Here is a 13539-nt window from a genome sequence, read left to right as displayed (position 1 = left end):
CCACTAGAGCCCTAAATACAGTAAATCTACATATTCTTTTCTTCATTGCTCAATGCATCAACAGCCTACGGATAACAAGATTTTGTTTGAGTCACTTCCACACCCCCATTGAAACTGGCAGGAATTCAACACCACAGGAGTGCAACTTGGAGCTCCCCCCCACCTGTTCCCAGGAGCAGAGATCACAGTCAGTGGGCGGCGAGAGCGAGACACCCACCAAAGACTGGGCTGAAGGTCACACCAGAGTGGATACCAATTCCACTGACTGAACAACTAAACAAGTGAAAATAGGAGTTGAAAAGCTGGTGTAAAAACAGAAATGGCACCAAACAAGGGTTTTAGATAAGCATCTGTAAAACACCTCTACCCATTTCTTATAAATTCACATCTAATCTTGGTTTATTCAACAATGGCATTAGAAACTAGTAAACAGCCCAGAGCAGGTTCTAAATCCTGGAGTTTTCCATGACTCTCTCACAGAAAGTCCCTGCATCCCCCACCCATGAGCTGGAACCCCCCCCCAGTGTTTCCTGATCAGGTTGAATCAGCTCAGGCAGGGAAACGGGGGTTTTAGACAGAGCCCAGATATCAGCAGGAGAGGAGGAAACACAGTTCACAGCTCACCAGGCAACCCACACATCAATATACACACAAAAATTATAATAAGACAGTAACTCCCAATGCAGTCTGTTCAAATGGACATTTTATTGTTGAATTTTGATGTAGAAATGTACAGGTTCATCCCGCATTACATGGGCTTCGGTGGGGCTCTGGGTGCGCCGCCCTGTATAAGAAAAAATAAAGTAAATAATTGAAATCCCCAATAACCCAAAAGGCAACCTCCACTCATCCACACTGTGTACAACCACTACAACCTCTAACTGCTGCCCTGCATGCGCTCTGTGTAGTTGGCGTGTAGCCCACGTTTATGTTCACATGCGCCCTGCATCTCTGTGTGCAAGTGTGAGAATGCGTGTCTGTCCATCCGTCCGTCAGTAGATACTCACACTGGGTCTGAAGCGGGGAGGTGGGGTGCGGTCTTTCCTGGCCTCGCGGGAGCGGTTCCTCACCACCTTGCTGTGGATGGCACAGCTGACGCAGTAATGCAGCTTCACGTACAGCTTGGGCAGAACGTAAGCTAGAGGAAGAGAGAAGATAGTGTTACCCCCCAAGATCTTGTGGTCAGGCACTCGCCCTCGCTGCATCTCTAACACCTAGCATTTTCATTTCCATGGGAGAAAGACAGAGAAGACACTGCAATAACAACTGCCTCCCCACAATCACTCCAATCCAGCAAAATGTCGAGTACAAGTTTTTAAACCACACAAGTCACAGCAGATGGGGGACTGGAGTCCTCACTCAAAAAAAAAAAAAAAACAGGGCCTTGATCTCACTCTTTCGGCAGAAGAATATAATCAGGAAATCAAGGAATCCTGCAGACTCCGAGTGCAGTCTGGTAGGAGGGAAGGCCAGGGCAAATTAAACTGGAAATCCTGCATGTTCTCAACCAGGCCAAACAAAAACCAAGGAATCACATTTGAGATGCTCCACACTCCTGTCTTCACAAAGGGCCTGAAAACAAGGGAACAAGCTTCTGCTCTCCTCCACCTGGTGCTCAGTTACACACAGCAGCCTGCAAACCCATTAAAGGATCACCATTCCGCAAGCAGAGTCTTTTCTGCTACCCACAATCCCTGTGGCACACAGTGCTGAGCACACGAACTGAGGATTTTTTGGGGGGGAACTTCATGGGGAAGATGAAATAATTTGCTGGTGTGACCTGGAAAACAGATACTGTATATCAATTTGAAAATTGACATCCTGGGGAGACCATCACCCTGCAGTGGATTGATAAAAGCTGAGAATACACACACACCAGTCTACATTTCCATCAAGGCTTAGCACTACACGTGGGGGCGAAATGGGCTGGAGGAATGTATAGTTAACCTTCAACTTTAGGAGGGACAGAGGCCGAGACGCACAGACGTGGGGACAAACACTCACAGTCAAAGACGCTGGCCTCGGAGATGTCCCTGACGGCCGCTGCCTCCACAATGTTCCTGATGACGAACTTCTTAATGGCCTTGTCCTTGGGCACACAGCGGGCACAGTTGGTGCAGCGGATAGGCTGGACATGGCCACGACCCTTCTTGGCACGGCCGTTATTCCTTCTCTTCTTCGTCTGCAGAATGAAAGTATTGAGAACATTACAAATACAATTTACTCCTGGAGGCATCAGGCTAAACCCCTTTCATCACTGGGCTGTGTAAATCAAACTCTGCCGTTCATTAAAATATATCGATTTAATGTAAAATTCGTAACTTGTGTGGGTTTTGAGATTAAATAAGTATACAAAGGGCATTGAATCATACCATTCCCACTTTAAAGCAAGTTCGTTTGAGTTTACCTGAAACTCTCCAGATATTTACATAAAAGGACACAACACTCGGCTAGAATTATGTACTAATAGTTGCGGGCGATGTAAATCTGTAACGTACAGTAACGGATGTATGGATTTGATATAGATCTATAAAAACTGATCAGCCGCCTGTATCCTTCCCGTGCCCGGATAAACAGCACTTTGTGCTGGTTTCACAGACCCGGATTAGGACCAATCTTGGACTCCCCAATTTACAATAACGTCGGATAGTCCAAGAGATGAATGCTGACCAGCGTGTGTGAAAACAGCGCTTCCACCATTTCTACACGCAAAGAACTCGTGCTGTCATTTAGACGAGTCAGGGTTATTCCTACCTACACGTTCCCCGGTGCAATAGGGCCATTACCCACCTATGTTTCATAAACGGCAGTATATTCTGCATCATCGAGTCGGAGCGCTTTATTCTGATTGTTTAGCCATTTATTTGCGGATCCCGCGCCGCACGAGGCCCTGCAGCCCTCTCCACGCGCCGCCCTATCGCTTCTACACAGTTAAAACGATTTCACTCAACGTCTGCTTCTCCCTGCCCGCAACCCGGCCAAACCTAACTTACACACTGTTTCGTTATCGGAGGACAGGCGTTTACGCATTGGGGGGGTCTTTTAATCATTTTATTTACAATATATCGGGCCCATGCGCACCGCTTGTGACACTCACCATCTTGGAAAGGAGGCTGAAAAGAGGGCCGGAAACCGCAGCACTTCCTTATTTATACTCTTCCTCCGCCGGAACTAATTCTTAATTTATCCGAACAGCAGTCGCTTCAGAATTATTTATTTTATTCACATGTGTACAAAACTAGTAATTTCAAAATAATACACACGTAAATGTCGTTATAATGTATTGTGTGTTGTAAATCTTGTGAAGGAAGGAACTGTTTTCTCTCGGAAGGATCCACAGAGCGGTATCCAGATATGGAGTGAGGTGTCGCTATCCCACAGTGCACCTCTTTAAACTAGAGCACCATAGAAAGAAGCAATCATCACCTGATATTGACGGTCTTTGGTATGGTGTTAAGGAATAGTTTAAGCCAAAGACCCTTCGATACATTTAAAAACAAAAAGTAACAGAATGCTATTGTTAAAACGCAAGAGATAAATATGTCACATATGTGCAACATTTAAGTGATTTGTTTATTTACCCACACTAGTAACTTTAAATTAAACTTTTAAAATCAATACTTCTACTTGTATCAATATTGTAATTGTCCTAACTTCAGTGATATGTGAAAAGCCCTCACTAGGTGGCGCCACACAAACACGAAAAGAAATCCCCCACCGGCCGTAGCTAGGAGACCAGATGTAAACTAAGCGCGACAGCTTTGCTTCCGCGTTCATTGCATTATCGGTAAGACACGTTCAGCCTACTATGTATATAATATACACCTTGTTTTTTGCCAGTTTGAAGCTATTATTGTCTTGAAAGTGCTTGACTGTTTAAATGTTGAAAACTGACTTCACAATCAAGAGTAGCTAACCAACTGCTTTAATGCATATAGCTAGAGCTAAGCTCATGCTATTCGCACGTTTTTGTAGATGTTTGATTTTTTGTTGTCGGTTGTCTTTGACTCAAACCAAATGCTCTTTTCGTTTTGTGTCTATTTTCAGCCCGGAGAGACTGGGACAGAAAGAGTCTGACAAAAGAGAGGGACGGGGGAGATTGTAAGAGAAAGAGAGAGCAATAGGCAGTCTGTGGGGAGGGGGGTCAGTGACAGGCATGCCGAAGAAGGCAGGTAAGAAGGGGGCGAAGCGGGGGCCGATGAGCGAGGAGGAGCGGCTGCTGTTCATGCAGCAGAAGGCGCTGGCCGAGGAGGAGCAAAGCAAGAGGAGGGAGGACATGCTGACACAGTTCCTCAAGGTGAAGGGAGCAGTGTGTAGACACACTGACACTGCACTGACACTGTACACACTGATACTGTTACTGTATAAAATGACAATGTATGCAGTGACACTGCACTGACAACTACACACTGTACACACTGATGTTACTGTACAAAATGACTGTACGCAGTGACACTGCACTGACACTACACACTGTACACACTGATTCTGTTACTGTACACACTGATGTTGTACACTGATACTGTACACACTAACACTGACACAGTAACACTGACAGTGTGTGTACTTCGTTTCACTGTCCTGTCCCCTTCTCCCTCCCTTTCTTATGTTCTATCTCCCCTCCCTCTCTCTGTCCTCCATCCCCCATTCCTGCTATATCCCCCTCCTTCTCTCCTGCTCTCTTCCCTCCTTCTCTCCTACTCTCTCCTCCTCTCCTGCTCTCTCTCTCCACACTCCCTGTCTCCTGCTCTCTACCCTTCCCTCCCTGCTTCTCTCCTGTTCCCTCTCTCTTCCCTTTCTGTCTCCCAGGACAAGCTGCAGAAGGAGGAGCGCAGCGCAGCGGTGAATGGGGCAAAGTTGGTGTGTCAGTGGCGGGCGGTGCTTCGGGCGGCGCGGACAGAGGAGCTGCGCAGGGACGTGGACGTTCTCAGCCAGACCTTCGAGAGGGTGCTGGACCGCAAGGACAGCGTCATCAAGGTGGGTCTGCCCACCCCTTTCCCTGTAATCCCCCACCCCCGCCATATCTCACTTAATACCCCCAGACACCCCTGCAACAGGCTCCCATCCTTGAGGTGCTCATTGCTCCCTGCCACTCCCACTCCCCCACCCCACTGACCACTCCTCACACCCGAAAGGGCCTCCTCTTGTACATTATTTTGCTCAGGTGCTTATACAAGAACTAAACAACATGTCTGTGTGTGTGTGCGTGTCTGTCTCTGGTTGTATCTGTCTGTCTGTGTGTGTGTCTCTGTCTGTATGTGTGCAGTCCTTGGCCTGTGACCTGAGCGAGGCAGAGCAGCAGTCCCAGCAGGCCCTGCGCTCTCACCTGCAGTGTGTGGACCGGCTGCTGGAGCTGCAGAGGGGGCGGCTGCGGGCGCTGGAGCAGCACTGGTGCACCGAGCTGGAGGTCCTGAGTGCTGAGTTCAACACTGAGAGGTGCGACAAACACACTACATTGTGAGACAATACAGACACAGCACTGAAAAACACTGTACTTTGCTGCGAAGACAGATACAGATAAAACTATATTTGTGTGTTTGTGTGTGCATGTGTTCCTGTGTGCGTATCTGCATGCTTGTGCCTCTGTGTGTATGTGTATCTGTGTGTAGGGAGCAGATCCTAGCCCAGCAGGAGAAGTGGAGCTCATACCTGGAGGATGTGCTGTTCTCCATGGAGGTGAACCACAGCGAGCAGGACAGCGAGGCGCACCAGGAATACCAGAGCACCCGCGATGAGATCAAGAACAAGGTGCTGTGCTGGGCTGGATATATATTGTACAATTGTGTGCTGTAAGACACTGTACGCTGCTGTCCTGCATTATAAACTGGCCTGGAAATTAATAGACGCTACCCCTCTCTCCCCCCAACCCCTCCCCCCCTTAGAACATTGAAGAGAAGCACGGTCTGAGGCTCCAGCTGGAGGGCGCTGTGGAGCACCTGTGGGGGCAGTTCCAGCAGGCGCTGCACACGTACAACGAGGCCACTGAGGACCGGCGGCTGGCCTTTGAGACGCTGCGTGACCGTGACCAGCGCAGCTCCTACGAGATCGACACGCAGATGAAGAAGCTTCAGAGGATGCAGGTCAAGGCTGGGCCAGACTGGGAGGAGTGGTGTGGGGGAGTGGGAGGCTGTTGACCTCTCTGTGTCTGTGTGTCTCTCTGTGTCTCACTGTTTCTCTCTCTCTCTCCCAGGACACCATCTCGGCCCTGCGCACACGGATGCTGTCCAGCCAGCGAGAGACCGAGGCGGAGGGGCGGGAGCTGCGGGCGGCGAGGGAAGTGGTGCAGGCACAGGTGCGGCAGGCCAAGGCAGAGCTGAGCCGTGCCCGCACCCGGGAGAGGAGCCGCCTCTCCGCCCTCACCATGCACAGCGCCGCCGCAGTGAAGAGCCTGCAGCAAGTCATACACAGGGTACGGCACCGTCTACATACACTCACTGGGTGCAGCACTGTGCACATTCCAGATCCTTAGAGACACAATATTTGTCTCTATGCCAGGGGGAGAGAGTGTTGAAGCTATCCGAGATGTGCCGGCGGCTGGAGACTGAGCAGGAGAAGGTATTGCCCTTCTACCCGTCCTCCCTGAGCGCCGAGGAGCAGAGCCAGGCAGAGCAGGCCGCCCTGGAGCCCCCCTCTGACCAGCTAGCCCAGGTAACTCTGGCACAGTACCGCTCACTCAGCTGCTACACGCATGGTCAGTCAGTCATGCATTCTCTATTAAAGCAGCTCACAATCATTCAATCTCCTCTTCTCTCTTTTTCCAATACTCTGTCCTCCTCCCTCACTCTCCATCTCTCATTATCAATCTCTCCTCCCTCCTCTTCCAACCCCCAGCTGATGCAGGATTACTCAGTCCTGTCCCGGTTCTGGCAGCGTTATAACAAAGTTCTGCTGGACCGCCTAGTTCTGGAGCAGGAGCGGGCGGCGCTGGCGAGGGAGGGGGCGCAGCTGCGGGCGCTGCTGAAGCAGTACCTGGACGGCATCTCCGTGAGCGACGCTGTCCTGCGCCAACGTAACCCCCTCCTCATCGTCACCAGCCACACCGTCGCCACTGCCCAGCCAACCGGTGCCAAAGCTGGAGCTGCCGCCCCGCCCGTCTCGGACCCCCGCCTTGCCCGCCCCACCCACACCGTCATCGAGGCCGCGCACATTGTACAGCACACCCTATAGAGCACTCCCACACAGACACAGACACACACAAACTCTTGTCTCTTTTACATATTTTTATAAATTAAAAAAACACTATCCCTAGTGTTTATTATTATCATCATCATTATTACAATTATAATTATCTTTGCTGCTGCTGCTGCTGTCATTTCTTCTTGGCCTTGCCCTTCTTGTCCTTGTTCTTCCTCCTGCCCGGCGCCTGGGCCTTGGCCTTGCTGTAAAGGTAGAGCCCGATCAGGCCCAGCAGGGTGGGCACCAGCGCCAAGCTCAGCAAGGGCAGCACATCGCTCACCAGCCGCTGCCAGGGCGTCTGCCTCACCAATGCCACCACCTCCACCTCGAACTGCAGCGCTGCATCCCCTGGGCAATGGGAGGCAAGGACTGTTACTGGGCAGGACTGGGTGAGATTGTGGTGTAACTGGGTATAACCTGGTTGTACTGGGAGTTACTGGGCACTGTATTATTCCTACCAGGGCGCTACATGCCACTCAGATCACTCCGATCTCTATCTCAGACAGAGGCTTTTGTTGACAACACCTCCTTTAAATAATAGATTGTGACCCAGCTGCTACTCCAGCACATTTACTGACTGACTGCCAGCTGGGGGGAAGGGATTTCCACAGGGGGACCAGCTGACAGACTGATGCACAGACTGAAATGCTGACTGATAGATACAGGGGCACAGAGACACACAGGGTGGACCTGGATGCACAAAGACACACACACGGGGTGCACAGCGCTGTGTGGCTTACCTGGGATGGTTGGGGGGAAGCCTCGTTTTCCGTAGGCCAGATGAGAAGGAATGGTGGTCTTAATCTTCTGCCTGCAGCACAGACACACACACACACACACACACACAATAATAATAAAAAAACTTTGATAATTTATGGGTGTTGCTTTTATATTTTGTAGAAACCTCTACAGTGCTTTGCCTGTCTTCACACTTCACTGCACACCTGCTGCCCTGTCTCTCAAACCGTCAATTGACAGATGGGTTTCAAGGTGTGGAGGCAGTGCCATAACCTCCCCTTCCTTCCCTTCTTAATCTTCAACCTGTCTGTGAGCCCTGGCCCTTATACTCAATCTGACACACTCACCCTGCACAGACTCCCAGCAAGCTCTGCTCCAGCCCTGAGGGGGGACACACAACGGGAAACATCAGTGAACAACATGGAGAATAAAGCTGTTATTGCAGCCAAGACAATATTAATAATAATACAGAGAGGCCCTGGGCTCTGACCTGGGATGACTGTCTTCTTGCCCAGCTCCACCACCAGTGGATCCCGGGAGTGTGAGGTGTCAATCACCTGACCATCCATCAGTTTCCCCTAAGGAAGACACACACACACATTACACACACACGCACAGTCAGGGAGAGACAACAGAGTTACACAGACACACCCAGGGTGTGTACAGACTGACAACACAGGGTTACAGAAAGAGAGAGAGGACTAATTACATTTGTTGAATTGAATTGAAAGGACACTTTTGACTTCAGATGACAGGTGTGCCCCCAGGCTGTCCCCTTGGGGTCTCCTACCACTTCTATGCAGATGATGGCTAGATCTTCCTGTCTCTTCCCTCTTCTTCCCCCCTCATCCCATCTCGCATCTCTTCCTGTCTCTCTGCTGTTTCCTCCTGGATGCACTGGCACCACCTCAAGCTCAACCTCTCTCAATCTGATCCCCTCTTCTTTCCCTCCTCCTCCTCCTCCTCCTCACCTTCACCTTCTGCTGGTCTCTCCATCTCAATTCCCTCGCGATCGACCACACTCTCCCCCTCTTCTTGCGCCAGGAATCTGGGAGTCACCCTCGATCCTGCTCTATTCTACTTGACAAATCAGCCTCTGCCTCTATCCACGCGGTCGGTTTACTGCTGTCCGCAAATGACGGTCATTAAAATTAAATCAACAACAGCGCGATTGATTAGCACTGCAATGATTCACAGTCATTCACGATCACAGGTCGGGCTCAGAGGTTCAGGGGCAGGTTCTCTGTCCCGCCGGCGGGGGCAGGGAGGAGCAGGAGAAGGGGGGTGTAGGAGCTGCTCGTAGCGCGGAGTGCTGACGTGTTGCTCCCTGTGCAAACTGCAGCCCTGTCCCGCACATGGACACTCACCATGAGAACAACTCTGGGAGAAACTGTCCGAGTTAAAACACTGCCTTGGGCGATCGCCTCTGTCTCTCTGTCCCTCAAAAAAAAAAAAAGATCACCACCGTCCACGTACATAAACACACACACACGTGTTACTAACATCCTACATGCAGTCTCTTATAGCTTCTGTTAACTTATAGACAGCAGTGCGGCTGTTTAAATGAGGTGTATTAATACACCTCCCCTCCGGCTGCTGCACATATCAGCCTCATCTCTCCTCACTGCCTGGTCTGGTCTTAGGGCGCGGCGCTCGGCATAGCACACCACAGCACAGACAGCGAAAACACGCTTACAACAAAAGTAAAAGTGATTTTCTCTCTCATTGTATTGCATTAGTGTCGCCCCAGTCTTACGGTGTAGTGTATATGCAGCGTGTCCCCAGTCTCCGCCGTCTCTGTGCATTGCTCCGGTTTTACCTTCACAGAGAGGAAGAATGCACACACATCAGACACAGAAGTTGCATATCCGTACATTTCCATAAACGTAGAGATACAGATGTTTCCTACCGAGGGAACTATATACCAGCGACACAGACTCTGTCAAGGACAAATACTCACACACGCACACACTCACGCACAAAACGTGCAGGCTGTCAAATGTACCACCCTGACCCAACAAAAGCAGTATGCATGCCCACAACTGAAATGGTATTATTATAATGAATGTAATTGTTTAATTGGGACCTCTCTCGTTGTTCTCCGTGTTTCTAGGTCGCAGCATGTCTGTCCTGTACAGCGGTGCAGAATACGGACAGGCTGACCAGTGGACAGAGGACAGAGAGACGGACACAGGCACACTTACCACTGTCTCCACTACTAACTCCTCCAGTACTTCGTCCCCCACTGTATTGTCCGGGGTAACAGTGTAAAAAGTTGCAAAAAGGACTAAGATCAATCCAGCCCGGAACTCCATGGTTTCAAAAACGACAGGTTTCCAACTAATAATCTATAGTTTTATATGTATATGAATGTATAGTTTTATATTTAAAAAAAAAGTCTAAAAAAAAACTCTGCACAGTCAGAGACTGCACGCACGAGTGTTTGAGCTGATGTGTTATTCCCGGGTTACTGTGATAACGGGCCAGTGAGAAGGAAAAGAAAAAAAGGGAAAGAATCTGTCCCCAACACCTGGACTGGACTGGATTCCCCGCCTCCACATTCCGCCAGCATCTCACAAGCCCCTCCCGGTCCGGCCACGCTGGGAGCCGGGCTGCAGTTCACCGTCTGGCCGATAGAGGGCAACGGGAAGCGCACCATGTCGCTTGTGTGGGACCTTCCAGTGGGAAAACGCCGGGTAAACGTTTAAAAGGTTTGTATTGGGTGTAACTACAAAGTTTGAGAAATAGGCTCGTTTTGTACACAGGTAATACAATCTGCATACCTTTAAGCAACTGTATTTCTGTATGTAAGCATTCCTTTCGTTAAAAAGTTCGGGTGTCTGATTCTGCCCTCTGTCACAGGGAAATGGGGGTTTGTGTGTTAACCTGTAACCTCACAGGGCATCCAGCAGAGGGCGGCAAAGCCTCAGTTATAAGCACAGCTCCTGTCACCAGCTCTGTGGGGTACCGTATAATAAGAGAGTCAGAGACAGTGGCTGTGTTGGAAACCGCATATTACCATACTACATACTGCTTAAGTACATACTGCTATATACTGATTTTCCGACTAGTAAGTAGTACAGTACGCAGTATGAATGATTCAGTGTACTATATATGTCATGTGACCTCACGTACGCTTGATGGGATGCAGTATTTATTGTAGTGAGCTCTGGTTGTAAACTGCATATTTTGGCGAATGTAACAAGCCGGGTACTTTTACCGTATTACAAATTAATATACTACGTCCCATATGCATACTGCATACTACTGAACTGTTGGTATGTAGTACGTGTGGTATGGTTATATGCGAATACAGACAGTGTCTATCAGCGTGCCAGTCACCTCGTGTGTTAGTGTATCAGTCTGCCAGACACTGTTTCAATGTATCAGTGTCAGAGGAGAGTTGCTGCTTAGAATAACCCCCCCACCGACCCCGCTGTTCCCAGCAGAATACACCCCCCCGCCACACACGCAGGGCTGACTGATGTGGCGATCGCATGCTGGAGCGACATACAAAAACGCACCGCAGGACGATTTCCACGAAACGAGAATAAATAAGCAACGAAACTAAACAAACAAACCCTTAAAAAATCAATAATGACTTTTTGTTGTTTTTTTAAACTCCACCCCCCTCAAAAAACAAAAACATAAATCCGTTTGAAGTTCTTTGAAGGCATAACCCCCCTACCCCCCCTTTGCTGTGTCGGTGGTCTGTCCCACGCCAACAGAACGCATGCAGATGTACGCTGGGGTCGGCCCACTAAACCGGAGAACAGGGGGAGCAGGGGGGAGGTTGTTGATGTGGTTTTTCTGTGCCTTGTTCTTTAGGAAAACAGACGAGTCTTTAGTCGCGCTCTTTGGCAACATGAGACACTGTCCCTCTATCAGATCTTCTCTCCCTTCTTACTTTTTCAATGTTTGTGTGTGTGTGAGCTGAGTAGGAGCCCCAACACAGGGCCACAGAGCCCTACAGATGCGATGGGGACCTCGCACACAAAGCTGTCACGTCATGCTGTCACGTGTTGTTAATTAATATATATATATATATAAATAAAAAGTAATTGAAACACAGCAAGTTTTTCAAAGCAGCCAGATTAGAAGCATGAAAACAATATTTTCTTCTTTCGATTTATGTCACAAGAATCACTTTGTTTATATTTGATGATGTAAACCTCGCCTCTGAACTTCCGCCCTACCAAGTACAAGAATCCGCCAACAAACGCACTTTCCCAGCATTCCTTGTTTTGGCTCCCTCACCTCCACGCCACACCGCCTCTTCAGCTGAACCTCAGCTCAGTCCCCACAGTCGGGGGGATTCCAATGGCCTCGTCCTCATGACCAGGTCTTCCTACCCTTAGTCAAGCACGTCTAGGCCAAAATAAACACCAATTACCTTCTGACCACGTCTACTGGGGATGTCTGAACTCGCGAACAAAAGGTGGAGGAAGTGGGAGACATGATTCACTGTGAACTTCACTGTGTTTTTGTCCAAATCTTCAGGGATAACAATCCGTTAGCTTAATGCCTACATCATTTTCAGGTTCTTTATTCTGACCTGTGATGTATAGGGAAAAATAATGAGGTAATTGCATTAGTGACCTACAGGTGGTGCTGTCGGCTCAATAGCACAACTTTCAGTGGCCCCTAAACAACACACACACTGCACCACAAACACACAATACACACACACTGTATTATATAAACACATACTACAGTGTAAATATGTCTGGTCTTGCTGCTGATGCACCAGTCACTCTCAGTGCTGCTCCTGTACTGATCTATAAAAACTCGGTGTAGGCTGAGGAAACAGACTTCCAAAATTACCTGGACAGAACCCTCCTGACCTCTGTGGGAGGAGTGAGAGGGTCTCTCACATTCTCAGCTGGGAAAGTCTGTGCTTGGACTGATTTTGGGGCGCTATGCAAAGCACAGCAGGGAGTCAGCAGTTCGGGGGGCAGGGGGTTAGCCTGGGTAGTACTGGGTGATTTGAGAAGAAACTGATCGACTGAGAAGATCATAAATGAGTTCTGTGCCACAGAGTGCTGGAGATTAGAGAGAGAGACACAGTGAGTGATGCAGTGAGCCTGTCTGGAACAGTCCGGGGGACGTGGTGACAGTGTGTGGCACGGTGACAATGTGTGCTCATGGGAGCTGTGTGCTCCGAGTGCAGGAGACAGGGCCGGAGGAATGCAGCTGGTCTCTCAGAGCCACACTCTTCCAAACTGCAGCAAATAAACATTTTTCCAGGCTTGTGTCAGGTTTGACCGCGCGCCCACAGCCACTGCAACCAGCAGCGGGTAATTAAAACCAAAAGCTTTTTTTTTCTATTCTATTTTTTTTTCTCAGATTCAATGACTTTTTTCCTTTCTATCGTTCTCTCTTGCAACGTAGTCAACAGCGCTAAGACAATGTGTCATTAATTTAAACATCGTATCCCAGCTGCTGAGTCCCCAGCCGTAGACAGAGACAGGAGACAGAGAGCAAGAGAGAGAGAGAGAGAGTCCCAACACTGCAAATTGCAACACAAACACATACACAACTGTGGGCACTGACACAGACAGCAATCTGTAAGTACACTGTCACACACACAGACAGATTAGCAGAGAGACAGACACAGTTTGTCTT

At 49.2% G+C, this 13539-nt stretch overlaps 3 protein-coding genes across 3 annotated transcripts; 1 reads left to right on the top strand and 2 right to left on the bottom strand.

Annotated features, from left to right (window-relative positions):
• Window positions 1-685: 685 nt before the first annotated feature.
• Window positions 686-3228, bottom strand: rps26 (ribosomal protein S26). Its single transcript, XM_066708569.1, has 4 exons — window positions 3098-3228; window positions 2005-2182; window positions 1008-1138; window positions 686-784 (listed from the first exon to the last, which is right to left on the bottom strand). The coding sequence occupies exons 1-4, from the start codon at window positions 3098-3100 to the stop codon at window positions 749-751; spliced, it is 348 nt and encodes a 115-aa protein (XP_066564666.1). The 5' UTR covers window positions 3101-3228; the 3' UTR covers window positions 686-748.
• Window positions 3229-3697: 469 nt separating this feature from the next.
• drc2 (dynein regulatory complex subunit 2) lies at window positions 3698-7294 on the top strand. Its single transcript, XM_066708558.1, has 9 exons — window positions 3698-3787; window positions 4048-4297; window positions 4810-4977; window positions 5267-5436; window positions 5610-5748; window positions 5883-6080; window positions 6191-6409; window positions 6496-6648; window positions 6832-7294. The coding sequence occupies exons 2-9, from the start codon at window positions 4157-4159 to the stop codon at window positions 7165-7167; spliced, it is 1524 nt and encodes a 507-aa protein (XP_066564655.1). The 5' UTR covers window positions 3698-3787; window positions 4048-4156; the 3' UTR covers window positions 7168-7294.
• fkbp11 (FKBP prolyl isomerase 11) lies at window positions 7207-10441 on the bottom strand. Its single transcript, XM_066708567.1, has 6 exons — window positions 10119-10441; window positions 9671-9733; window positions 8405-8492; window positions 8262-8295; window positions 7917-7987; window positions 7207-7524 (listed from the first exon to the last, which is right to left on the bottom strand). Exons 1-6 carry the CDS (start codon window positions 10227-10229, stop codon window positions 7310-7312), a joined length of 582 nt encoding a protein of 193 aa, XP_066564664.1. The 5' UTR covers window positions 10230-10441; the 3' UTR covers window positions 7207-7309.
• Window positions 10442-13539: the final 3098 nt, after the last annotated feature.

Source organism: Amia ocellicauda, chromosome 7, assembly GCF_036373705.1.
Source record: "Amia ocellicauda isolate fAmiCal2 chromosome 7, fAmiCal2.hap1, whole genome shotgun sequence".
NCBI lineage: Eukaryota > Metazoa > Chordata > Actinopteri > Amiiformes > Amiidae > Amia > Amia ocellicauda.
This window is presented reverse-complemented; position numbering and strand designations above follow the sequence as displayed.

Coding starts and splice junctions, on each gene's coding strand:
- rps26 (XM_066708569.1), bottom strand. Junction 1,139..2,004: donor CGAGGCCAGCGTCTTTGACT/GTGAGTGTTTGT, acceptor CTCTTCCTCTAG/CTTACGTTCTGCCCAAGCTG. Junction 785..1,007: donor CTCCCCGCTTCAGACCCAGT/GTGAGTATCTAC, acceptor TTTCTTATACAG/GGCGGCGCACCCAGAGCCCC.
- drc2 (XM_066708558.1), top strand. CDS start 4,157: ATGCCGAAGAAGGCAGGTAAGAAGGGGGCGAAGCGGGGGCCGATGAGC. Junction 5,749..5,882: donor GCGATGAGATCAAGAACAAG/GTGCTGTGCTGG, acceptor TCCCCCCCTTAG/AACATTGAAGAGAAGCACGG. Junction 6,649..6,831: donor CCTCTGACCAGCTAGCCCAG/GTAACTCTGGCA, acceptor TCCAACCCCCAG/CTGATGCAGGATTACTCAGT.
- fkbp11 (XM_066708567.1), bottom strand. CDS start 10,229: ATGGAGTTCCGGGCTGGATTGATCTTAGTCCTTTTTGCAACTTTTTAC. Junction 9,734..10,118: donor AGTTAGTAGTGGAGACAGTG/GTAAGTGTGCCT, acceptor CTCTCTGTGAAG/GTAAAACCGGAGCAATGCAC. Junction 7,988..8,261: donor TTGCTGGGAGTCTGTGCAGG/GTGAGTGTGTCA, acceptor TCTGTGCTGCAG/GCAGAAGATTAAGACCACCA.